The sequence below is a fragment of the Pan troglodytes genome, chromosome 16 (genome assembly GCF_028858775.2).
Source record: "Pan troglodytes isolate AG18354 chromosome 16, NHGRI_mPanTro3-v2.0_pri, whole genome shotgun sequence".
Lineage (NCBI taxonomy): Eukaryota > Metazoa > Chordata > Mammalia > Primates > Hominidae > Pan > Pan troglodytes.
The window spans coordinates 65,939,937-65,965,971 of NC_072414.2; the positions used below are offsets into that span (position 1 = coordinate 65,939,937).

General features: G+C 49.7%; 2 protein-coding genes across 34 annotated transcripts in view; one reads left to right on the top strand and one right to left on the bottom strand.

Moving 5' to 3' along the window:
• Positions 1-1,026: 1,026 nt before the first annotated feature.
• On the bottom strand, positions 1,027-12,442 carry STOML1 (stomatin like 1). Of its 8 annotated transcripts, none has more exons than XM_063794193.1 (7): positions 12,371-12,442; positions 8,170-8,276; positions 6,929-7,078; positions 6,420-6,623; positions 3,136-3,331; positions 2,477-2,686; positions 1,027-1,948 (listed from the first exon to the last, which is right to left on the bottom strand). In XM_063794193.1, exons 3-7 carry the CDS (start codon positions 7,055-7,057, stop codon positions 1,755-1,757), a joined length of 933 nt encoding a protein of 310 aa, XP_063650263.1. In that variant the 5' UTR covers positions 7,058-7,078; positions 8,170-8,276; positions 12,371-12,442; the 3' UTR covers positions 1,027-1,754. The 8 variants fall into 8 exon arrangements, with proteins under 8 accessions (XP_063650263.1, XP_016782670.2, XP_001175189.3 ...); XM_016927181.4 differs by having other exon boundaries at positions 2,477-2,689; XM_001175189.8 differs by lacking the exon at positions 12,371-12,442 and adding an exon at positions 9,911-10,163 and having other exon boundaries at positions 2,477-2,689.
• A 46-nt stretch (positions 12,443-12,488) lies between these two features.
• The window catches only part of PML (PML nuclear body scaffold), a 59,252-nt gene continuing 45,705 nt past the window's right edge, over positions 12,489-26,035 (top strand). For 23 of the 26 annotated variants that reach the window (XR_010151331.1, XR_010151332.1, XR_010151333.1 and 20 more), the window contains exons 1-2: positions 12,494-12,761; positions 15,820-16,292. Coding sequence is in view for 22 of the 26 variants with exons in the window: in XM_016927058.4 (XP_016782547.3) it covers positions 12,633-12,761; positions 15,820-16,292 (602 nt within the window). In the remaining 4 variants the exon portion in view is untranslated. Of the gene's footprint in view, positions 12,762-15,819; positions 16,293-26,035 lie in introns of all 26 variants that reach the window. The other 3 variants (XM_009429008.4, XM_009429007.5, NM_001042435.1) reach the window with 3 other exon arrangements.

The following is a 26,035-nucleotide window of genomic DNA, read 5'->3' on the forward strand; positions in this document are numbered from 1 at the left end:
AGCCATATATGCAAGGAGCAGAAACACACAATGTGGAATGGGTGCAGAGAGCCAGGCAAGGGCACAGAGGACAAGTCTCACTGGGCCTCAAAGGGTGGCCACAGTGTGGCTGCGGGGATTGGAGGGCAGGCTTTGGAACAGACAGCCTCAGCTAGAAAGCCCTGGGAGGGCCCATGAGAGGCCTCCAAGTAGGCAAAGGGGCAACAGCAGGTGCAGCAGCCTGGGACTCTAGGAAGGGGCCCTGGAAACCTGAACCTCAATGGCCATGGCAGTGACAGAGGGGTCTGTGCTGGGCTTTAGGGAGGTGCCTCAGGCAATGTGGAGGACCTCCAGGAGGCGGGACAAGGCAGTGTCTGGCAAAGGCAGGGACAGACAGCAAACAAGACAGAGCCAGGCACCCAGGAAGGGCAGAGACCCCTGGGGGGAGAGGGAAGTTGCGGTGCCACAGGACAGGCTGGGGGCTGTTCTTAAGGGGAGGCTTTGATTTTTGTGGTTTTGTTTTTCCCAGAAGTCTCTCCAAGGAGTAAGATTCCTTTCTTAGGACACAAGAAGTCACAGGCCCCCTTCTCTGGGGCCCCTGGGGTTTGGGCGAGAGTACTGGAGCAGAAAGCAGGGCTGGGCTGGGCCTGGGGCCAGACCTCGATGACTGTTTCCTTCCCGTCAGCCAGCGGAGAAGCAGTGACAGAGTGTACCAGGAGGGGAAGCTGACGGTGGCCCCAACTCCTTTCTTGAATGGGATATGACCACCCCACCTGCCCCTCAGTGTTTGCAGGACACTCTGGCACACTCATGCCTTCCTTTCCTGGTGAACCTGTATCCCACTACAAAGAGGAACAGAACTCCCCACCCAGCCCCACCCCTGCTTCCAGGGGCTTTGAGACACTCAGGAGAAGGAGCTTCAAATATTGTGAGGGTCTGTCTGTGTCAGCCACCAGGATGTCAATCCCTGCCTGGGCTGGCAGCAGGGACCTTGTGGACCCTCCTAGCCCACCCCATGCCCCCAGGAGCCCCGCTTGGCTTCTTCTCTTTTATACATTGTAAACACCACATTTATTTGTCTGAGGCTTGCAAACCTCTGGTAAGAAGCACAGAACGCAGGGCTCTCCTTCATGCTGCCCTGGGCCCCAGCTCGCCAGGCATGCAGGACGGAGCTGGCAGATGAGTCAGAAATCTTTGGGAGCAGCGCCAGGGAAGCAGCAGGCCCTGCTCCTTCCCATGCCCAATCCCGCCAGCACGGGCCTGGACTGCAGCCAGGAAGGTGGGCCAGCCAGGATCCCCAGGTAACTTCGCCACAGGGACCTCTTCTTGGAGCTGCCTTCCCTTCCCTCCCCATCCCTCTCCAATCCCCGCAGAGCTTAGAGCCTGGGCCACATGCTTGGTCCCTCACACAAGGACCAAACCAGCTGCTGTCAGGCTGTTTCTGTGGGTCCTGTCTCTCCAGTCAGGAAGCCAGCAGGGCAGGGCAGGGCAGGCCTGGCTCTCCTCCTGGAATCACACCGTGCACCCAGCTCAGCGCTGGGCACTCCGCTGGGGACCGGGATGGACAAAGCCTTGTCCAGAGAACCACTGTAGGGGAGATGTGCATGGCAGCCGGACTCAGCCTCCTGCAGCCTCCATTCATGGGCTCTTGGCTGGGCCTGAAATTTGTTAGGGCCTCAACTCTCTGTGGTGCAGATGAACACCTCCTCCTCCAAGAGGCCCCTCGGGCTTGGTGCCAGGCTTGGGACTGGGCTCTGGAAAGTCAGCCAAGGCTGCTACTTCAAGGCCCTGAGGACAGCCTCCAACTTCATGGCCACAGCCAGGTCGCCCTTCACCTTCAGCCGTCCGCTCATGTAGGCCCCCAGGGGCCGCAGCTCTCTGCATAGCAGGGCCCGCAGGTCTGCCTCGGCCATCTCCACCACCACATCAGGGATGCCATCAGGCACCCCGTGTCCCACTCTTCCTCGTCCTGTGGGGCAAAAGAAAACCGAGTGTCAGTAGGGGAATGGAGGAACGTGAAGGAGAGCTATGGGGGTGGGAGGGGCTGGCATTTCCCATTGGGAGGAGAGTACTGGTTAAGAGTTTGGGTTCTAATACCCTGGGTTTGAGTCTTATTGGCTGTGTGAACTCTTGGATCCTCAGTTTCCAAATCTGTGATGATAATTCCTTTAGAGATGACAATTCCTAAAGCATAGGCTCATGGTGAGAAGTGGGTGAGATAATGTACAAAAAGTACTTGGCACAGAGCCTGACAGGCAGCAGGCCTGTAACACGGGCAGGCCTCTTGGTATTGGAAGCCTGGCTGCATTGTCCTGCGGATGGCGGGGAGACCAGGGCATAGTTAATGCCTGGAAATGGTGTCTGAGCCCCTGCCTGCCATGGGTTCACCCCAAATTATTGGCAGAAGCAGGGGGCAGTCTACGAGAGCACCACTGGGGTAGGTAACAAGAAACCTAGCAAGCTGGATGGGAAGGAGAGGCAAGGAGGGCAGCGGCACCTGTAGTGAGGTCCAGGAAGTAGGCGCTTTGGGTGCCGCTGGGCAGGACCACATTGAACTGGTAGCAGGCCCCGACTTGGCTGACCAGGGCCTCAGACAGGAAGGGCTGTAGAGCAGTCAGTAGCCCCTCCGCCAGAGGCTGCTTCGGACTGGACCTGGCACCAACTTGAGGGGCAGGTGGCTCAACTTCACTCACCATCTCCACGGTGTCTGCTGGGGGTGGCCAACAGGGTTGGGGAAGGAGGCAGAGAGGAGGTCATCGTGTTGCCAAGGTCAGGACCACTCACTGTGGCCTCTGCACCTTTTGTGGCAGTTTCCTCTTAGATCCCCTTCAGGCCTCTGTTCAACTTCCTCCTCTACCAGAAAGGTGCCCCTGAGTTTTCAGCCTAAACCGCAAACTCAGTTTCTAAACTACTCCAGCCTCAGATATAAAATTCTTTCCAGCTGCCCTTCTGGTGATGTCGCCTCCTCCCATGGAGGCTGCCAATGGCCTCTACACACTCAGACACCTGGCCTCCTCTCACTGCCTTGGCTGTGGTCAGTGTGGGCTGAACATCTGTGCAGGGTGTGTACTGCACAGAGCTGCTGGGATAGTGAGCAAAGTCTGTGCTGGCCCCAAGCTGGTAAACACCCCCGCTCTCCTCCCCAGGGCTCCTCACCTGGCCCTGGGGACGGGGCACCTCCTGCCATTGAGTTCATGCTTCCTCCCAGGAAGTGCAGGGCCAGCTGCTGGAGGGTGCTGTCCAGGTTGGGCCCAGCTGGGCTGTCCTGGGGCGGCTGGAGCACGGCCTCCACCGCCAGCTCCACGCGGTCTACCTCCAGCCCCCAGGCCCTGGTCACATCGTTGATCTCCAGCTGGAGGACAGTGTGGGGAGAAATGTAATTAAGTCAACAAACCTTTCCTGAGCACCTTCTTTGGGCAGACTGTGTGGCCGTGCATGGACATGGAGGCACCACACCGCCCTTGAGATGCTCCTAGCCTGGGAACACAGGCAGAGGGCAATGACCGTTCAGCTGTGGTAAGTGCCAAGACAGAAGCAAGGCCTGTGGTGAGCCCCCAGCAGAGGAGGGTGGTGCCAGCAGGAGGGAGTCCTCAGGTGGAGGAGGACCCTTCCAGGCAACAGGAACAGCATGTGCAAAACCCCAGACAAGAAAACCTGGCATGTTCGTGGAGCTGCGAGGAACCAGAGTTCCATTTAGCTGGACCCTCACATGTCGGCTGAGGACTGGAGACAGCTGAGGGGTCAGAGGTGGGGTGTTTCTGCTTACTTTGATTTATTCTGAGGCAACAAAGAGCCCCAGGGAGGAGTTTGAGCAGGGAGGTGACACAGCAGACTTGCTTTAAGGCAAGATCCTCCTGGCTGCTGTGGATGCTGGATTATAGGGGGCTGAGGGGAGGGATGGAGACCAAGGAAGACATTGTTTCAAAATACAGCCAAGGAATGATGCAGCTCTGGCGAGGGTGGAGGGGAGCTGTGAAGCCAAGATCCACTGAGGGAGGCATGCCTCTATCAACTGTACTGAGCCACAACAGGGCACTAGAGAAGTGCAAGCACCAGGCTCGGGGCTGCCTCGATGTGTGCAATGATATGAGAGGGGGCGGGAGTGGGGAGGAGTCAGGCTCCTGAATGGATGAGTGTGGCATTCACTAGAGAGGACACACGGGGGTGGGAAGGGAGGGATGGCAACTTTTTTTTTTTTTTTTTTACTACTGTAAGCTTGAGGTGTCTGTGGGGCAGTCAACTGTCCAGTAGGCAGCTGGAGAAATGGCCCAGGGTACAGAAGCATCAGGGCTAGGGCAGGACATTGTGAATAATCAGCATCCACAGGCAGCAGACAGCCCAGATGGATGAGCTCTCCCAGGGAGGTCACAGATGAGAAGAGGCCAGTGATGAAACCCTGGAAACTCAAGGGCAGGAGAATAAGTGGCAGTAACCAGGGATGACAGGGAAGGAGGAAGTGCAGGGGGTTCTGGGGGCTGGGGGCTGGGTCGACCATGTCAAATGCTGCCACCAGGTGATGTAAGGGAAGGGCTGAGAGGTGCCCACTGGGCTGGCATGTGGGAGGTCACTGTGATGTTGGCCAGCGCTGTCTTGGGAGCCCAAGGAGGCCAGGATGAAGGATGTAGGGGCAGGGGCTGGGAGCATGGATGAAAGTCTTGCAGAAGAAAAGGGGAGAAAGGGAGTGGGAGCTAGAGGGCACTGTGGCAAAGGGAGGGCACATTTCTACACAGAAAGGAGAGGTGACAGAGAGAGAGTGCATGGAGTGGAGGGAAGGCATCCTGGGATAGCAGGGGGCCCACAGCACTGCGCAGTACAGGGATGAGCCTCAGAGAGGGGAGGCAGAAAGGCAAGGAGGCAGGAAAGCAGCACAGAGGCAGGTGGGTTTGAAGGGGTGAAACTGGAGGAAGCAGAGTGCTCATCCTAGAGTTTTTCTCCTGAGTGTTAGGAGGCAAGGCCTGCTGCAGAGAGCAATGAGCAGTGGTGGGGCTGGAGGAGGGCAGTGAAGGGCTGAGGCAGCTGGCCTGGAGCACTGGCAGGTAAGGAGTGGTAACTGGCTAAGGAAGGTCCAGCAGGTGAGAGGTGGGGACTCTGATTTCTCTAGAAGAAAATCAGGCAAAAAGGGGCATGTGAATAAGTGTACGCCTGAACCAGGGCCTGAGGGCGGTGTGCTGGACCTCCTGAGGTTCTGTCTCAACCACAGGCACAGCTCTCACTCTACCAGGTGCTCACTCAGTCTGGGAAATGGGACTTAAAGGACTCTCACATCCTGGTGTGGGACTGACCTCCCCAAACTGCCTGTCTCACATCAAAACAATGTGCAACAAGACTGAGATCAGTTTTCTCTTCCTAAAGGTGAATTAACACGGGACATGGTTTTATGAATAAAAGTTGTTATCCACTTGCTATCTGAGTTGTGTTAGATCAAGCACTGGATTGAGGGGGGATGGTGGGATGGAGGCAGGTGGTCTAGCTATGGCTCAGCTCTGCCCTTGACCATAGCTCTCAGAGGCAAGTCAAATTATTTCTTAGCCTTGGCTTCCTCCCTCCAAAATAAAACAGTAGTACCGACTTGCAGCAAAAAATGTGAAGCTCAGAAATGCTGGGCCAGACAAAAGGACTTTGTAAACCATAAACTGCTAAGCACGTAAGAGCTACTGTTAGGATCTCAAATAGTATTTCCTCAGGAATTTCCCCTCGCTGCTTCCAGTGGGACCTCCAGGACTGGCATTTATCCCATTCCCCCGCCTGTCCTCTAACCTTGATTCCCCAGGGCAAAGCAGAGCCAAGAGGAATGGGGAGAAATGTCACCTACATTCCCCTGTCAGGACACAAGAGGAAGCACAAGTTGAGTGTGGCTGCAGGGGACACAACTCTGCATGTGTATTTATTTCTACCCCATCTTGTAGCAGAAGAGATTTAGGGCAAACTCCAATATACACATGGAGAAGAGGCAGGAAAAAGATCCAAATGTCCTCATGTGCCTTTGTTCTGTTCCAAACAAGGAAACAAAAATCACAAGCATGCACACGCTGCATGGTGAGCCTGGAATTCCCCAGCAGGTGACTGGGCTGGGAGGGTCCCTGCTCCGTCACCCACCTGCCTGCCCCATGAGTCAGGCCCGGAATGAGAGCTGTAGAAGCCAGTGTCATCACGGCAGAGCAGTGAGGGGTAAAAACTAAGGGGCAGACCCCAAGAATGTCTGCCGGGGCCACTTCCTCTTCTCAGGGACAAGTTTGCCCAAGATCATTATGGTCTACGCCCACCTGCCATTCCTCAACTCATGGCCCCACCCAGGCACTGGCTCTTCAAAGGTGGTTACACTATTGGGACATATGATAAACTGAGGCCCAGAGTGGTCTGACTCTTTGCTCAAAGTGACCTGGCAGGTGGAGCCAGGCCGGTGCCACCCCTCAAGCTCCGTCTTGTGAGGGGCTTCCTACCAGAAGCTGGTCGCTGATCTTGAGCTTCTCCATCTGGATCTCCCGCAGCGGCCTCTTGAGCAGGGCCTTGGTCATGGCGTTCTGGGCTGTCATGCGTGTGGCTGTGTTCAGGTCTTTCACAGTCATCACCGACAGCACCGGGTCCCAGATGCGAAACTGGACATCGGCTCCCACGGACAGCACAGCCCCGTCCTTAGAGGCCAGCTGTTGGGGGAGGCCATGAGAGAGAGACACTCAAGGGGCTGGGGGTGCAGGGAGGTCAGGCCCACTGGGGCCACCCAGCTTGAACCACCTGCTTGGCAGCTAGCTCCTCAAGGGCAAATGGTGTCACCAAGTATGTAGGGTTAGGTGTATGAAGCAAGGATGTCCTCCTAGCTTCCATCAATTTTCTGGTCTCTTCTTCCCCCTTCCCCCCTCAGATGGTGACTCACAGGCTGAGGTCCTGGCACCACAGTACATTCTGGACAGGCCCCCAATTCCTCTGTCAAGGCAGCTGAGAAGCCCCTCACCTTGCAGGGAGGGACGTTGAAGGCTCGTGTCCTCAGATCCACCCTCTGAAAGGAGTCAATGAAGGGCAAGAGCAGAACCATGCCAGGTCCCTGGGGGGTGCGGATCCGGCCCAGGCGGAACACAATCATCCGCTCGTAGGTGGGCACAATCTGTCCACAATGGCAAGGGAAAGAGTTGAAAGTGGTCAGCCTAGGCTGGCCAATGCTGTCTGCCTAGGTCCCTTCCTCACTTCTCTCCTCCTCACCTGGGTCACAGTTAGGTATCCCTAGCACTGTTTCCAGATGAGAAAACCAAGGCTCAGGGAAGCTAAGTGACTTGCTCAAAAATTGCACAGCCCTAAGTGAAATAGTGAAGATTTGAATGCAGTTCTGAATAACTCCAAAGGCCATGTGTCTTAACCACTGCACTGTATTGACTTGATCCTTAGAGAAACTTTTCATCTCTGTGGTCTGAAGTTAGACATGACTCATACCAGGAAACTGTCTGTCCTTGGATTAGTTAGGAGAAAAGGCTGGGCTGCCCTAACAGCACCCCCGGGGAAAGGGCTTTGTCAACTTTAGGTCCCTGGACCTCCTAGAGAAGTAGTAATGTCCAAATTGAGAAATGAAGGCCCAGAGAGGCAAAGAAACCTGTTCAAGGTCACATGGCATTTGTTTCTGTGGCAGTTTTAGAACTAGGATATAAGGCCATTTAAGGACCCCCTTGCAGACCACACCAAACCCAGAGGTTTTCTAGAGAGGGACTGTTGCCTAGGGCTACACAAAGGGCAAGGCCTCCTTGGGCTTCCACCTTCCCCCAGCTTTCACATGCGATGCTGAACTATAGCTCCATGGTTCATCCTTTTCCCACTGTACCATCCCTTATGGAAAATGAGGCCTGAATTCCTATTATGCATTACCAGCTGGGCTAAGTTGGGTGTTTTCATTTCTAATTTATTCTAACCCAAAGAGAAGATAATTTGGCAAAGACATCTGCGTGCACCTTAAAGCCAGTGTCCAGATCCCAGGACTTAGGAGTTTGGGACTTGCTTCTACCCCCTACTGGCTCCCAGTATGACTTTAGACAAGCCCAAGCCTTAGTTTCTTCCCCTGACCAATGTGAATGAATGGTTCTTGCCTAGCCCATTACACAAAGGGGTAATATTTAGGGCAAGGGGACAGAGGATAGGCAAATTTATTCATCAATGCCAAAGCTCTCAGTGTGGCCCAACCACCCTGGGGGCTGACCCAGCCAGCCTTACCTTCAGGGCAAACCAGCCGGAAATGGGGAAGGTGACCAACAGCAGCAAGAACCCCAGGAAACTGATGAGGCCATGACAGAGGCAGGAGGGCCAGCTCTGGGGTGCATCTGCAGGTGAGAGCAGAGGTGGTCAACTGGACCTGCCATGACAGCTGCCAAGCGGAGTGAACTTGGGCAAGTGTACCTTACGCCCACCTTCCCCTCGAGAGGCTCCTTCCTTCTCAGGGCTCTCAATCTGGCTCCTTGCCTAATATTCCCGTATCTTTGGGCAGCTGCAAGTTAGGGTCTGTTCCCTCCTCCCATACATCAACACTCATTTGTCCCAAGTCCAACAACCCTCACAAGGCCTTATTCTCTGCTAGGCAACAGCCATTCAATCTCAGAATCCAGTCCGCGTGATGATGCTCTCCTCACTGGACTGAGTAGGGGTCAATCCTCTCGTTTAATTTACATTGCCTACCCATACCTGGCATGGAGCCAGGAGCACCTGGGCATCTGTAAACATGCACTGAATACTGCTGGCAAAACACATTCCTCCTATACTATCAGCCCCAGAAGTGTGCTTTCCAGGAGTCCTTATGAAGATGATGCCTTAGCCTACAGGGATAAAGCATAAATAGCTTATCAACGGGAGCCATAGATGAGGAATTAGATTATTATTTTCTATTCTGCACCCAACTTTAATGCCTTAATGACCATTAAAAAATGCCTATTTCACGAGATGGCGCCACTGCACTCCAGCCTGGGGGACAGAGCGAGACTCCATCTCAAAAAAACAACAAACAACAAAAAACAAAAACAAAAAAAAACCCTGCCTATTTCAATTCAAGAAAATTGTTAGGGGTCGGGGTCAGGGGCAGGGCTAGAAAGATGAGGCTTATCCAAGCCAAATGTCCTGGCCCCTGGAGAATCAGGAGCCCAAGTTGGGAGCAAAGCCGAGACAGCTCCAGAATCTGGGATGAGGTTATTTGCCGCTTTCCTCCCAACCCTGGACAGGAAGCAGTCGGGAGCCCTGCTCCATTCTTCCAGGAAGCCCTGCCCTCTGGGCTAAGCCCCAGAGCACTGAAGCTCCACTTTGTGCCTGGCTCTGATCCACCAGGCCTCTCAAGAGACTTCTGGAATAGGGAGAGCTTTCAGGACAGGAAGGCCAGGGAGGGATCAAATCCAAGGTTAGGCGGTTAGGCTGAACAGCGTGGGATCTGGCCTGTAGGCCAAAGGAGCCACAGAAGATTTTGAGGGCAAGACAGAAGCAGGGCAGATCCAACAGGCAGCTGAGGACCTGTCATTTTGGCCTGCACATCCAGGAGATGCCTAGTTCCCGGGCTTCTAGAGGTGCCCCCTAGGGCGAAAATTCTTCCATTTCCCTGCAGCAGGTGCCTTTAGGGTGCTGGTGGCCTCCTCTGCCTAGACCTCGGTTTCTTCTATGCGAAATAGAAACCTGAAACGTCTTCCCAGGCCTAAAGGGTGATAACAGCCGAGGACAAATGTGGTGAGGTGAGGTTTTGGAAGATAGGAGCAACGCTGGCTGGCTCTGGGGCCAAAGCCCCATGACCCTAGGGAGGGCGGATCGGCGCTAGCACCAGGCGCCGGGTCCAGCCCCCTCTCCACATCGTATCCCTTTCTCAGTCCCCCCTCGTAGGGTGCGACGGCACCGGGCCGGCCGACTCCTCGGAGGCAGAGATTCGGGCCTGGGGGTTGCCGGCCGGTCCCCCCCGGGTCCGCCGTGCCAGGCGGCCACTCACCGGCCCCTGTCCCCACGCCGCCCCGCTCCGGGGACAAGCAGCCCTTCTGCGAGCCCAGAAAGCCGAAGCTCGACTGCTGGAAGCGGTCAAAATCCCCCAGGGGCAGCGCCCGGTACCCAGACCTGCCGAGCATGGCTTTTGACAGGAGACACGCCCCGCGCCTCCGCGCGGCGCCCTCCCTGGCCAGTGGGCCCTACGCGGCCCCGCCCTCCTGGCTGCTGCTTCCGGCTTCACCCGCGCGGCCACCCGCGGCGGCGCGGGCGCAGGAAGAGGAGGCCGGCCGGGGCCCGCTTCCGCCGTCGCATGGCTCCCCCTGCGCTGGGAGGACCGAACTGCAGCCGAGGGCTAGTGGGTGTGATCGGCGTTCCTGGGAGCCCGCTGGGGTCATCGCCTCCTCCCCTCTTCTCCTACTCAGCCCTAGAAAAGCTGGAGGGGAAGCTGGGCACGGTGGCTCACGCCTATAATCCATCAATTTGGGAGACTCAGGCAGGAGGATCGCTTGAGGCCAGGAATTCAGGACCAGCCTGAGCAACATAGTGAGAGCCCATCTCTACAAAACATTTTTAAAAATTAGCCTGGCGTGGGATGCCTGCCTGTGGTCCCAGCCACTTGGGAGGCTGAGGCGGGAGGATCTCTTGAGTCCAGGAGTTTGAGGCTGCAGTGAGCTATGATCGTGCCACTGCACTGCAGTCGGAGCGAGAGAGCAAGATCTCATCAGGGTTTACAGGAAGCGAATCTTCTGCAGGATCAAGGACATGCTATATCAGCCTTCTCAGCACTCCTTCTCTCACACTGGAGGCAGGACATGCCATATCTGGACTTTGGGTTTCTCTGGGACATAGTCTGCAAATTATTCCTCTTTGTGAACCCACAGCCCAGCAAGCAGGGACTGGCATAGGGCAGGTCTCAATACTTATTTGTTAAGTAATGGCCTAGCCAGGTCACCGTGATCAAGGTGGAGTAGGAAGGCCTGAACTTTGGCACAAAAAGAAAGAAGTTTCACATGCAGACTTCGGGGAGCATGGGAGTGTAAGGAAGAAGGGGATAGCACAGAGCTACATGAGGGCAGGGGCCCCAGAGCACCACAGAGGTGAGGCCCTCAGTCCTGCAGGTCCAGAAAGAGCATGCCCCTTGATCCAGGTACCTGGAATTAACTTGCCTCTCCAGGGCTTGAGAAAACCTGAATGCAACTCGTGAATTTCCTTTGAGAAGTGTTAACTTCCAACAGGACTTTGGGGTAGTCTGGGAGCAGGCTATCTTCCAAAGCAAGCAAAGAAATGAATAAAGCTTCCCCAGCTCTGCCTCATCAGCCAATCACCTCTGGCCTCCGAAGCCCCATCCTGCCATAGCCCACTTCCAGGTCCCTTGTGCAGATGGCTGCCCACCATATTTGGCTTTCATGGACTGATTCTCTAAAGGCCTGGGAGTACTGACCAGGCTGGAGGGAAGGGCAGGCTCCTGAGGCCTTACAGTCCCTAGGAAGTTGCGTATCTGCCCAACCCCTGCTCTCCACCCTGCAGACTGTAAGGTTTACAAGAGCCAGGCCCTATCATCATCCTTTCTAGTCTGTTTCTAAGTTGGAACCGAGTACGGAATGGGTACACAGGAGCCAGCACAGTGGTTGCGATGGTTTAAGTTTGAAGCCGGGGCGCTGACCCAGTGAGGTCACCTGGAGCTGTGCCCCTTTCCCCTTACCAGCTGGGAGTCTGACATGCTTTTCCATTGGCGAAGACCTAGCTGGCTCTCCCCTCACCCTCTTCATACCCGCTCTCCAGCTCTCCCCCTCCCTCCTGCCCCCACCACCTCAGATCCACCAGCCTTTCCAGCTGTCACTCAAGGCATCATCCTGCTCCCTCACCTCCAGTCACCGGCTTCCCAGGATCTCTGAATCAAGTCCCTCCTCTGCATCCCACAGCCACTGTCCTAGACCAGGGCACCTGCTCCTAGGTTGTCAGAGTGACTGTCCCATCATGCACAGCTGATCGTGTTGTTCCCTGGTTCCAAATCCTTCACCAACTTCCCATCACTCACAGAACTGGTTCAATCTCCTTAGCTAGGATCTTGTCCTAGCACACTCCTTGGGTATCATTTCTCATGAATTCCCTCTTAAATCTGAAAATGGCCAAAATTAGTTCCCAAACAGGCTTTTGCAAGAGCTATCTTTTCTGTTTCAAGTGTCCCCTGTACCCCACCACCTACAACCCTAAATCCCTGGTGAATTTCCACTGCTTTTTCAGGTCCCAGCTGTGGGCTCTCCTTTCCAGAATGTCTCCGTTTGCAGGCTTGCTCTTCCATTACATCTACGGCTCTTAGAAAGCAGGGGCTGCGTGTGGCTCATCTTTGTACGCCCAGCTCCCGGCAGGAGGTGGCACGAAGCAGTGCCAGTGTGAACGGATGAATGGATCAAAGCCGGGAGCAGGGTTGCCCCCCTGCAGCTCTGCCCTACCTCTCCCGCTTTACCGTAAGTCAGCGGTAGGTCTGCAGCTCCCTGCCTCTACCTCCTCCCCGCTCTGGGCGTGTCTTTAAAACCCACAGTCGGCCTCTCTGCCCCCTAGAACCGCCCCCAGCTTCTGTCTCACTTCCTCTCCAGAGGCGGGCCCTGAGCCGGCACCTCCCCTTTCGGACAGCTCAAGGGGCTCAGCCAACTGGCTCACGCCTCCCCTTCAGCTTCTCTTCACGCACTCCAAGATCTAAACCGAGAATCGAAACTAAGCTGGGGTCCATGGAGCCTGCACCCGCCCGATCTCCGAGGCCCCAGCAGGACCCCGCCCGGCCCCAGGAGCCCACCATGCCTCCCCCCGAGACCCCCTCTGAAGGCCGCCAGCCCAGCCCCAGCCCCAGCCCTACAGAGGTACTATTGGGTTAGGGGATGATGGGGTTAAGCCTTGTTGGTTTGCTGTGGTGGGGAGAGGGGGGAAGAGAGGGTCTAACGGAGGATTTGGTCAAGTACCCTAGAGAGTGACACAAAGCGGGAAGACCAGACACCAGGGTCCTGACCGTCTCGGCTGGGGCAGGGAAGGGAGGGTAGGATAGAGTAGAAAAGAGGACACGGAGGAGTTGGGGCGGCCTCGCTGGGCTGCGGTTTCTCCACTGAGCAGTTGGGCAAGGTGAGAAGGGTCAGTGGCCTCCGGGCCTGGGCCCTTCCGCCCCCCCTCGAGCCCTGCCTCAACTTTGCCTCAGATGCAGGACTTCAGATTAGGGAGGATGGAGGTAGTACCCCTGTTGCGCTGGCCTGGAGCCAGGGGCATGTCCCAGGCACAGCAAAACTAAAACCAACTTCCCAGATCCGAGGTGAGAAACTGGCTCAGACTGAAGAGGTATCTTTGCCAAGGCCTCCCAGCTCATGTGGTTTCTGCTTAAGGAAGCCTCCCCAACGAACCCTTCTCTTGCCACACCTTTCCTGCCCACCTCCCACCTCCCCCGACAAAGGAACTACTTGGGTTTCTTGCTCTGCTGCCTTTCAGGCCCTTTTACTCCCCTTCATGAAAGTACAGAGGACACCGTATTACAGTAACTTTTATAAACATTATTACAACTAAGAATAACATTACTTAACAATACTAGGTAACATTTATGAGCACTTCAAATGTGCCAGGTACTGTATTAAGCACTTTGTTTTTTTGTTGTTGTTGTTTGTTTGTTTTGCTTTGTTTTTTGTTTGTTTATCTGTTTGTTTTTGAGACGGAGTCTCACACTGTCGCCCAGGCTGGAGTGCAATGGTGCGATCTCGGCTCACTGCAACCTCCTCCTTCCGGGTTCACGCCATTCTCCCGCCTCAGCCTCCCGAGTAGCTGGGATTACAGGCCACGCCACCATACCTGGCTATTTTTTATATTTTTAGTAGAGATGGGGTTTCACTATGTTGGCCAGATTGGTCTCTAACTCCTGACCTCGTGATCCACCCACCTCGGCCTCCCAAAGTGCTGGGATTACAGGCATGAGCCACCATGCCCGGCCTGTTTTTGTATTTTACAAAATGTGGTAAAATATACCTAATGGATAAGTTCCTATGTTAACCATTTATAAGTGTACCATTCAGTGGCATTAAGTAGATTCACAATATTGTGTAACCATCACCACCATCTATTTCCAGAACTTTTTCATTACTCCAGAAACTCTGTACTCTTTAAACCATAGGGGAGGGAAAGATGGCTTCCCTCCACCCTTCTAGTTTCCTTGGCTGGGCTATGAATTAAATAGCCTATGAATTAAATAGTCATAAAATAGATTACCAGAGGAAAACCCATATTTAATTACATATGTATACTCAGGAGTCCCACAATATATGAGACTCAAAGAAAGGTCAGATGATTGAAGCCTGTATAACATCCTGAGCTACGGAAAAGAGCTTGGAGCTTCTGGGTGATGGTGATAACACAAGTTATGGGAGGGTGAGGAGAGGAGCTATTTGGTGAATAGAGATTGTCTTGCTATGTAGATAAAAAGTTCTTAGATAATAAAAGTTGTCTGGAGCAGCCCTCTTTTAATATAGATCATTTTACTAATGTAGATTTTCTTTTAAGATATAAATGCCTTTCTTTTTTACAAAAGGAGAGCTTTTCAGAGCTATTCCGGTATCAGCAGTTTCTCAGAATAACCAGCTTAAAATATGCCAAAGAAGTATATTTCAAGAGCCTCCTGCAGTCATACTTTGAAGTGGTGTGTCCTGAGCCCCAGTAATGCAATAGCTCCTCATTTTCTCCTTCCCCTAGCCCTTGGTAACTTCTAATCTACCTTCTGTCCCTATGAACTTACTTATTCTAGATATTTCATGTAAGTGGAATTGTTACCAGTAGAGGATCTTGACTGCAAATTGTTCAGGTTCTTGGCATTTTGAACAAAGAATTGGACAAAATGTACAGCAAAGCAAGGAAAGAGTGAAGCAATGAAAGCAGAGATTTATTGAAAATGAAAGTACACCCCACAGGGTGGGAGCGGCTAGAGCAGGGCTCAAGGACCCCAGTTACAGAATCTTCTGGGTTCCAAATACCCCCTAGAGGTTTCCCATTGGCCACTTGGTGTTCACCCCATTGGTTGCAGAAAGCAACCAACCAGACGTACTTTCAATTTTCCATCTGCCCTGCAGGAAATGGGGTGGTTTGCAAAGAGAGTAGCCTCTCTTCCTTTTGTTACTGAGGCATGGAGAGTTGCGGTTTTCCTTTCGATTTAGTTCTAGGAAGTCAGAGGGAATCAGCCTTAGGTTCCCTGCCTCCAGACCCTATTCTCCTGCCTCAGAATCATACAGTATTTGACCTTTTGTGACTGGCTTATTTCACTTAGCATAATGTCATTGAGGTCTATCTATGTTGTAGCATGTATCAGAATTTCATTGCTTTCTAACGCTGAGTAATATTCCATTATATGTGTAGACCACATTTTGTTTATCTATTCATCTGTTGATGGATACTTGGATTGTTTCTACATTTTGTCTATTGTGAATAGTGTTGCTGTGGACATTGTTGTACAAGTATCTGTTTGGGCCTTGTTTTTACATCTTTTGGTTATATATCTAAGAGTGGAATTGCTGGGTCATATTGTTGTTCCATGCTTACCTCTTTAATGAACCCCCAAACTGTGCATTAAGCACTTTATATGAGGTTGGTACTTAGTGTATCTACCTTCCAAACTGAGTTCCTTGAAGGCAGAATGTATCCTACACCTCTTATATCTCAGAGCCTATTACTGTGGGTGATGAGAAGTAGATGCTCAATAAATGGTGCAGTGAGAGCTGGAGGGCCTGAATAAATGGGAGTATTGGGGTGCTGATAAGCCAGGGTTTTGCATCATCCAATGACTGGCTGGAATGGAATATGAGGTCCTACTCCAGGGTCCAGCTGTAAGGGTGGTTGGCCGGTAGGTGGGGGCTTTTGGGACTTCTCCAGGCCTCACCTGCCTCTCTGGTCCCCCAGCGAGCCCCCGCTTCGGAGGAGGAGTTCCAGTTTCTGCGCTGCCAGCAATGCCAGGCGGAAGCCAAGTGCCCGAAGCTGCTGCCTTGTCTGCACACGCTGTGCTCAGGATGCCTGGAGGCGTCGGGCATGCAGTGCCCCATCTGCCAGGCGCCCTGGCCCCTAGGTGCAGACACACCCGCCCTGGATAACGTCTTTTTTGAGAGTCTGCAGCGGCGCCTGTCGGTGTACCGGCAGATTGTGGACGCGCAGGCTGTGTGCACCCGCTGCAAAGAGTCGGCCGACTTCTGGTGCTTTGAGTGCGAGCAGCTCCTCTGCGCCAAGTGCTTCGAGGCACACCAGTGGTTCCTCAAGCACGAGGCCCGGCCCCTAGCAGAGCTGCGCAACCAGTCGGTGCGTGAGTTCCTGGACGGCACCCGCAAGACCAACAACATCTTCTGCTCCAACCCCAACCACCGCACCCCTACGCTGACCAGGTGAGTAGGCCGGCACAGGGTGGGGTGGTGCATCCAAGTACCCGGTAGAGGGCGAGAGGAGCAAAGATCCAAAGAGTCACACAGCTGAGGACAAGGAGCTTCTGGGGCCTTGCAACTCTAAATGTGGTCTGCAGATATGCAGCGTCCGTGTTGATGACCACAATTTATGCTGCCAGTCCCCACGCAGGTGGATAGTAAGTTTCCAATTTCCCCCTGTAATAAATAATGCTGCAGAATCATCTTTGCATCTTTATCCAGTAACTTCTTTAGGATAAATTTTTAGAAGTGCCACTGCTGGGTGTAGGGGGACGGGAATTCTACATTTGATACATGTTACCAAACTGCCCTTTAGAATTTAGTGGAATTTTCCGAGAGCACTGACACGGAATCTCAGTAAGGCTGGATTCTAGGATCAGAGACAGGTAGTTAGTTTCTGTCTGAAAAGTTGAAACCATTAACACCAGGCAGCGCTATCTGAGAATGTCTGTATGGGGAAAAAAAATCACATCCAGTTGTAATTATTTTTATTAAACAGATTTTAACTCAGTTTTTTAATAGGTAATACATTCGTACAGTTCACGAACAAAATTTCTAAAGAGGAGAGAGAGAGTGCAATCTTCTGTCCATGCCCAACTGCCTAATTCCCACCACTTCTCCCTCTTCCCATCCACAGGTAGCCATTGTTACTAGTTTTGAATGTTTCTTCTGAGAGTTTCTTTATGAATATATATGCAGGTAGGAGCAGTCTTATCAGGTCCTATTTTCCCTCTTTTAGCCAAAAAGGTAGCATAACTATGTGAACTTTTCACCATTAGCAATAGATTGTTCATGGAAGGCGCTTCTTGGTTCTTAGAGATCCACTTGCAAAATGAAAGCATTTTTCGCTGGTTTTTGACAACTCAGAACTATATATGGCTAAACCACATATTTGCTAAACTACATATCTGCTAAACTGACTGTGATTTGTTTCCTGCTTTAGGATAAACTTCCCACACTATCAGAATAAGCTTTCCCCTCCGACTCCTCAACAGCTGGTATCACCACGTTTCTTAGCTTATTGTAAAGGTTGAGTGGCTTTCCACTTGTTTATTGGCCATTGTGTTTCTGCATTTGCGAATGGCCTGTTTAGGTCCTTTGCCTGTTGTTGTTTCCTTTGAGGAATTAAGGGACTAATTAAAGAATTCAGGAACAAATTCCTCGAAAGAAAAAAATTTATGCATTTCTTTTGCTCTTATAATTTATGCAGTTTTAAAACTTACATATTTATTGGATTTTGATTGAAATTGCAATAAATTAGGAGAAATTGGCTTTATCTCTGGTTATATCTTTTGGATTTAAAAAATTTTTTTTAATTTTTTTTTTTTTTTTTTTTTGAGATGGAGTCTCGCTGTGTCACCCAGGCTGGAGTGCAGTGGCGCGATCTCGGCTCACTGCAACCTCCACCTCCCGGGTTCACGCCATTTTCCTGCCTCAGCCTCCCAAGTAGCTGCGATTACAGGTGCACATCATCATGCCTGGCTAATTTTTTGGCATTTTTAGTAGAGACAGGGTTTCACTATAATGGTCAGGCTGGTCTCCTGACCTCAGGTGATCCACCTGCCTCGGCCTCCCAAAGTTCTGGGATTACAGGCATGAGCCACCATGCCCAGCCTTATACTAATTTCTTAATGAATTTGTAAGCTTTCATGTTTTGAACATGATAATGCAGCCATCCCACGGGATCCATGGGAGTCTGTTTCAAATTCATAGATGCTCAAGTCTCTGATATAAAATGGCATAGTATTTGTATATAACCTCTACACATCCTCCTGTATACTTTATTTTTTATTTTATTTTTATTCTTTGAGACGGGGTCTTGCTCTGTCACCCAGGCTGGAGTGCAGTGCTGCACTCGTGGCTCACTGCAGCCTCAATCTCTTGGGTTCAAACAATCCTCCCACCTCAGCCACCAGATTATACAGGACTGCAGGTGTGCACCACCACGCTCAGCTAATTTTTAAATTTTTTGTAGAGACAGGGTTTCATGACATTGCCCAGACTGGTCTTGAGAACTCTTGGGCTCAGGCAGCAACCCTCCCTAGGCCTCTCAAAGTGCTGGGATTACAGGTGTGAGCCACTATACCCATCCCCTCCTGTATACTTTAAATCATCTCTAGATTACTTATAATGCCTAATACAATGTAAATGCTATGTAAAGAGTTGTTTTACTATATTTTTGAATTTGTATATTTTTTTATTGTATACTTTTTTAATTGATTTTTTTTCGCCTGAATATTTTTGATCCAAGATTTGTTGAATCCACGGGTGCGTAACCTGCAGATACTGAGGGCCAACTGTACATATAAATTGTTTAGCGTAGTGCCTGGCACATATTAAATACTCAGTGAATGTTAAAATTCTATTATAATTTCTCTGCTCTAGAACAGTTTGAAGAATATAAGAAATTTAGGCTTATAAAAGTTTTTTGAAAAACCATCTTGGAACTGGTGCCTTTTTTATAGTAGATTTTTGGGAACTTTTCCCATTTTTGCCATGGCATTAATCTGTTTTGGCTCTTGTGTCAGATTTTTGGAAGATTTTCCAGTTCATCCTGAGTTATCTTTCATTATTTAAAAATCTCCTATATGCCTGTAACTATACCCCCTTTTTTTATTTCTGATGTTGTATATTTGTGGTTTAGCAGTCTTTTCAAAGTGCTGTACTTTTAGTCTTTCCTTAGATTGCTTACTGATTTTAATGTTTTCCTTCTTTCTGTTTGATCTTTTATTTTTGTCATTTTCTTCCTTCTAACTTTTGTCATTATTCATTTTCTAGCTTCTTGAGCTTATAATTCATTTATTTGCCATCTTTATTGTTTAATAATAATAACTTTTTTTTTTTTGAGAATCTCCCTCTGTCACCCAGGCTGGAGTGCAGTGGTAGATCTTGGCTCACTGCAACCTGTGCCTCCTGGGTTCAAGTGATTCTCCTGCCTCAGCCTCCCCAGTAGCTGAGACTACAGGTGCCCACCACCACTCCTGGCTAATTTTTTTTATTTTTAGTAGAGACGGGGTTTCCCCATGTTGACCAGGCTGGTCTCGAACTCCTGGCCTCAAGTGATCCACCCGCCTCAGTCTCCCAAAGTTCTGGGATTACAGGCGTGAGCTACAATGCCCTGCCTAATAATAACTCTTTTAAGGCATAAGTTCTCTGTATATGGTTTTGGCTGTATGCCATAACTTTGATAACTTCATTAGTGTTCTCATAGTCAATCATTTCTCAAATTTCATTTCAGTCTTTTCTTAAAAAGGTTCTCTTGCTTAAGGTCAAGAGTTCGAGATCAGCCTGGGCAACATAGCAAGACCTCATCTTTACAAAAAATAAAAAAAATTAGCCAGGCATGGTCGGTGGTACATGCTTGTAGTCCCAGTTATTTGGGAGGTTGAGGCAGGAGGGTTGCTTGAACCTAAGAATTTGAGCCTGCAGTGAGCTGTGATGGTGCCACTTCACTCCAACCGGAGCATCAGAACCGGACCCTGACTCGAAAAAAAAAAAAAAGAAATTTTTTTCTCTTGAAAAGTTTTAGAGAATAGTGTTTTCTAAAATTTTCAAGTGGTCTTGATGTTTGGTTTCTTGTTCTGTCACCCAGGCTGGAATGTGATGGTGCGATTTCATACTTGTTAATTTCTGCACTATGGCCAGTTTATACAGTTTGTATGAGTTCTACATCTAAGACTATATTGAGATTTTCTTAGTGGCCTAGGATATTCCTTGGACTCACATATTCCTAGCAATAATCCTTAGAGTTAAAAAGTTGTATTTGTTGTACACACATATATATACATACACAAATATATGTATACAATATATATGTATATATAATGTATATATGCATATATCTATATGTATATATCCATATATATGTAAGTTCTAGTGCTTGTGTTGTGTGTGTGTATCTCCACGCTATTGAAACTTTCTACCTTTCTTTCTTTTCTTTTTTTTTCTTTTTTTTTTTTTTGATGGAGTCTTGCTCTGTCATCCAGGTTGGAGTGCAGTGGCATGATCTCGGCTCACTGCAACCTCCTCCTCCCGGGTTCAAGTGATTCTCCTGCCTCAGCCTCCTGAGTAGCTGGGATTACAGGCGTGTGTCACCATGCCCGGCTAAGTTTTTTTTTTTTTTTTTTTTGTATTTTTAGTAGAGACGGGGTTTCATTATGTTGGCCAGGATGGTCTTGATCTCCTGACCTTGTGATCCACCCGCCTCAGCCTCCCAAAGTGCTGGGATTACAGGCGTGAGCCAACACGTCTGGCCGAAACTTTCTACCTTTCCTTCCATTCTGTTTCACCAGTTCTCTAAATGATAATTACAGAGTGGTAACTTCCCCATCAAAACATATATATAGGCCAGATGTGGTGGCTTCCACCTGTAATCCCAACACTGTGGGAGGCCAAGGCCGGTGGATCTTTTGAGCCCAGGAGTTTGAGGCCAGCCTGGGCAATATGGTGAAACCCCGTCTCTACAAAAAAATACAAAATTAGCTGGACATGGTGGCACATGCCTCTCGTCCCAGCTATTCAGGAGGTGGAGGTATTCCTCAGAGAGGATCACCTGAGCCTGGCAGTTCAAGGATGCAGTGAGCCATGATCACGCCACTGCACTCCAGCCTGGGTGACACAATGAGACTCTGTCTTAAAAAAAGAAAAAAAGTGGGCCAGGCGCAGTGGCTCACGCTTGTAATCCCAGCACTTTGGGAGGCTGAGGCGGGCGGATCATGAGGTCAGGAGTTCAATACCAGCCTCACCAACATGGTGAAACCTCGTCTCTATTAAAAATACAAAAATTAGCCAGGCGTGGTGGCGGGCGCCTGTAATCCCAGCTACTTGGGAGGCTGAGGTAGGAGGATTGCTTGAAACTGGAAGGCGGAGGTTGCAGTGAGCTGAGATTGTGCCACTGCACTCCAGCCTGGGCAACAAGAGTGAAACTCCATCTCAGAAAAAAAAGTGTATACACACACCAACACCCACACACATGCACACTCTAGAACCTATCTCATCTATCACCACAAAGAGTAGGATATAACTATTCTTCCAGAGAAAATAAAACATTTAGCACACTTTTATAGTTTTTCTTCTTCCCTCTTCCTTCTCACTTTCAGATTTAGTTGAAATAATGTGAACTTTTAGTTCCAGATTACTACCAAATTGTTAATTTTTTTTTCTATCGTAAACATCCTTTCTGAACAGGTATTAAGCTTCATGGTCATATTACAACGCACTTGTTAGCCATACCTTATACTTTAATTGGTTTCATTGCTCATGATAATTTTTCCTATAGCTTTTCTTCTCCTTTCTTGAATTATTTAAGGTGATTAATTTTCCATTTGGCAGGAATACTGCATCAAGTAATTAAAAAAATTATTCCAGAGTTTACTTTCTGAGACCTTAAGTGTCTTTACTTGTATGTCCTTCTTTTGCTGTCACATGTGAGGGAAAGTTTAGCTAGGTGTAAAATTCTGAGGTCATAATCACAGTGCTTTCACCTCAGAATATATAAACCTTGCTTCATAAATTTCTAGTCTCTGGTGTTGTAGATGAGAAGTCCACTAATGGTCTATTTTTTCTCTGTGAGTAATCTGTTTTTGTTTGTTAAGGATCTTTATTTATTTTTATTTATTTTACTTTTTAGAGATGGGGTCTCACTCTGTCACCCAGGATGGAATGCAGTGGTGCAATCAGAGTTCACTGCAGCCTCAAACTCCTGGGCTCAAGCAATCCTCCCACCTTGACCTCCCAAGGAGCCAGGACTACAGGCACCTGCCACCGCGCCTGGCTAATAAATATAGTTGGATGGTTTTCATTTGTTTATTTGTTTGTTTAGAGATAAGGTCTTGCTCTGTTGCCCAGGCTGGTGTGCAGTGGTGTGATCATAGCTCACTGTAACCTCGAACTCCTAGACTCAAGAGGTCTGCTAGCCTTAGTCTCTGAGTAGCTAGGACTATAGGTGCCTGCCACCATGCCTGGCTAATTTTTAAAATTTTATGTAGAGATAGGGTCTCACTATATTGCCCAGGCTGGTCTAAACTCCTGGCTTCAAGTGATCCTCCTGCCTTAGCCGCCCAAAGCACTGGGATTACAGGCTTGAGCCCATGCCCAGCCTGCTAAAGATCTTTATATAATTTTTTCTTTTTTCAGTAATCTTCTATCGCCATTGTTGATCTGAAAAACTCAAGTCTTTCTTCAGCTTTTCATCTCAGGGAAATTGTATTCTGCTTTTTAATTTTTTTTTTTTTTTTGAGATAGAGTATTGCTCTTGGAATATAGTGGCATGATCTTGGCTCATTGCAACCTTTGCCTCCCAGGCTCAAGCAGTTCTCATGCCTCAGCCTCCCAAGTAGCTGGAACTACAGGAATGCGCCACTACACCTGGCTAATTTTTGCATTTTCTTTTTAGTAGACACAAGGTTTTGCCATATTGGCCAGGCTGGTCTTGAATTCCTGGCCTCAAGTGATCTGCCAGCCTTGGCCTCCCAAAGTGCTGGGATTATAGGCATGAGCCACTGTGCCTGGCCATACTTTTTAATGTACTGATAGCCCTTCATTTGTTTATTTTATTTTATTTTATTTTATTTTTTGAGACAGGGTCTCACTCTCACCCAGGCTGGAGTGCAATGGCACGATCTCGGCTCACTGCAACCTCCACCTCCTGGGTTCAAGTGATTCTCCTGCCTCAGCCTCCCGAGTAGCTGGGACTACAGGTGCGCACCACCATGCCCAGCTAATTTTTGTATTATTAGTAGAGACGGCATTTCACCATATTGGCCAGGCTGGTCTCGAACTCCTGACCTCGTGATCCACCCGCCTCAGCCTCCCAAAGTGCTGGGATTACAGGTGTGAGCCACTGCACCCGGCCCATTTGTTTATTTTTAAAATTTTTACTACTGTTGTTATATGGATATTGGAACTCCAAGAACATATTTTACATCTTTTAAATTTTTTCCCCATTAATTCTGTTGCTTTGCTTTTTTCCCCGAGATTCTCAGAGAGCTCCTCGAATTGTTTTTCTAACTCGCCAGCTCATCTTTTTGCCGCTGACTCCATTCTTCTATCTGCTACCCCTGTAGAGTTGTTGTGGGTTTTTTTCCCCCCAGCAATCTTTTTTTTTTTAATTGCCAAAAGAGCTTAATGCTCTCAGGATGCTTTTTCTTGGCAGCCTGCTCTTGTTTTCTCATTGTAGTGTGTTCTTAAGTCTCCCTGAAAAACACAGTTGGCATTTACAGAGGTGTATGTTTCCTACATGATCCCCTTTTCAATGGGTACTTGCTCAGTTTGGCTGCTGATTCTCTTCATAGGTCCTGCGGTCTGTGCTATCTGCTCCCATGTAAAGGAGACATCTAGATTGTTGAGTGTTTGTAGCTAGCGTGGGCTGGCAGCAATTGTGTAAAGCACAATTTATACCCCACATTCAATCCCTGCAGTGGAACAGGGCCGCTCCCCACGAGCCCCAGATGGTGTCAGCTTGTAAGTAGTCCCACCTCTGCTGTGGGGGTCAGAGGTGGATTTCTCTCCATTAGGGATAGAAAAAAACCTTTTGTCTGTACCCATTTTAGATGTCCAGCTAGGTCCCTGTAAATTAGACTAACAAGATATAGATTAACACGAGAAAAGCAGGCTGGGTGCTGCGGCTCACACCTGTAGTCCCAGCGCTTTGGGAGGCTGAGGTGGGTGGATCACCTGAGGTCAGGAGTTCGAGACCAGCCTGGCCAACATGGTGAAACCCCATCTCTACCAAAAATATAAAAATCCGCCAGGCATGGTGTCACACACCTGTAATCCCAGCTACTCAGGAGGCTGAGGCAGGAGAATTGCATGAACCCTGGAGGTGGAGGCTGCAGTGAGCTGAGATCACACCACTGCACTCCAGCCTGGGTGAAAGAGCGAGACTCTGTCTCAAAAAAAAAAAAAAAAAAAGAGAAAAACAGGAGCTTTTTAGCATGTGCATCTAGCATGGGTATCACATCTAGCATGGGAATTGTGCATATACCTGGGAGTATCCAGAGATGAGTAACTCAAAGCGTTGGTTAGAACTTCAGCTTACATAGCATCTTAATGAAAGAGAAAGAAATGTTTAGAGAAGTGGCAGGGTAAAAGAAAGGGGTTTTAGGCTTGCAAAGGTGGCAAACTGTTGGAAGTTGTGTTTCTGTTTTGCATTGCTAGAAGGAATACCTGAGGCTGGGTAATTTGTAAAGAAAAGAGGTTTATTTGGCTCATGTTCTGCATGCTGTACAATCATGGCACCAGAAACCTGCTTGGCCTCAGGTGAGGCTGCAGGTAGGTTTTACTCATGGCGGAAGGTGAAGGGGGAATAGGCGTGTCGCATGGCAAGAGAGGGAGCAAGAGAGAGAGAAGGAGGAAGCAAGAGAAGGAGATGCCAGGCGCCTTTAAATAACCAGCTCTCCCTTGAACTACCAAAGAGAGGATTTACTCTTTACCACGGGATGGCCCCAAGCCATTCATAAGGCATCCACCCTCATGACCCAAACACCTCCCACTAGACCCCACCTTCAACATTGGAGGTCACACTTCAACATGAGATTTGGTAAACATATGGGAACTCTAATGGAGTAAGGTTTGTTTGTGCGGGCCTACTTGGTGCCAGCTTTCCATCTTCGTGGCTGTAAAACTTCCCTGAGAGAGGAGATTTATGGTAGTTCTTGTTTCTCAGAAGTTTCTGTTTTTAGTCATAAGAGCAAAGAGCGTAAGAGTCAAAAGAGTTTCTGTTTTTAGTCATGAGAGAAGCTCTTAGAAGGCTCCTTTCTGCGTCTGTTGGTTTTCATTTGCCTGGAGCTCAAAACAATCATATGCCAAAGTGGCATATTTTGGAGTGGCACATTTTTATCCCTTATGTCAGGTACAATGGGCAGGGAAGGTTCAGCCAGCAAGAGGGCAGGATTCCTGTTCCTTGAGCACGGTGCATGGCCTTAACAAACCTGAAAAATCATGTGCTCCCACTCCCATTTCACATTGTTTCACAATTTACCAGTGGTTACTGGACAAACTCAACTTATTTTTTCTGCACAAAACTTCAATGCCATAAATAAGAGCTCACAACTTTCCTCTGGTCACAAGTCAGTTAGCAGCCACCTCGCTCTTTGACACTGGGCTGATTTAGAGCTCACACTGGGGAGCAGCCCCAGAGGTGGCTTTAAACCTGGGACTCGGGGTGTCTGCCCTGGGGTGGCTGCCCTGGGGCCATTGGTATTTGCTCCACATGCCTGTGGAGTCCATTTTTTCATGTTCATGTCACACCTACTGTGTTGCATGTTCTTTACTAGCGGGTGGGGTAGAAATATGAATGGACATAGCCCCTCCTTGAGATCACAGCCTGGTAAACAGATCAGCCATTAACAATTGAGGCGGCAGGGTTCCGTGCAGAAGGCTGCATGACTTTGCTGTCTATTGTGACTGCGTTTTGATAGTTACCTTTGTCACACTGTCTTCTGTATTATGTTTGCCCTCAGCAACATGTCGTATCTGGCACAGGGCTGACATCCTGTTTGTGCTCAGTCATTTGTGGAAGGAAGAAGTCAGGCAGGCACAAAGGTGGCTGAGCTCAGAAAAGGCCACTTACCCTGCTGGGATCAGCTGGGGAAGGTGGCTTCCAAGAGGCCATCACACTTAGTGTGATGTATAAGGAAACAGAAAGGCCACAGACAGGAGGGACTGCACGTGCAAGGAAGGGGCACTAGTGAGTTTGCAGCATCTCA

Coding starts and splice junctions, on each gene's coding strand:
- STOML1 (XM_001175189.8), bottom strand. CDS start 10,043: ATGCTCGGCAGGTCTGGGTACCGGGCGCTGCCCCTGGGGGATTTTGAC. Junction 8,277..9,910: donor CGGCGTGGGGACAGGGGCCG/GTGAGTGGCCGC, acceptor TCTCACCTGCAG/ATGCACCCCAGAGCTGGCCC. Junction 3,332..6,419: donor AGATCAGCGACCAGCTTCTG/GTAGGAAGCCCC, acceptor ACTGTCCTCCAG/CTGGAGATCAACGATGTGAC.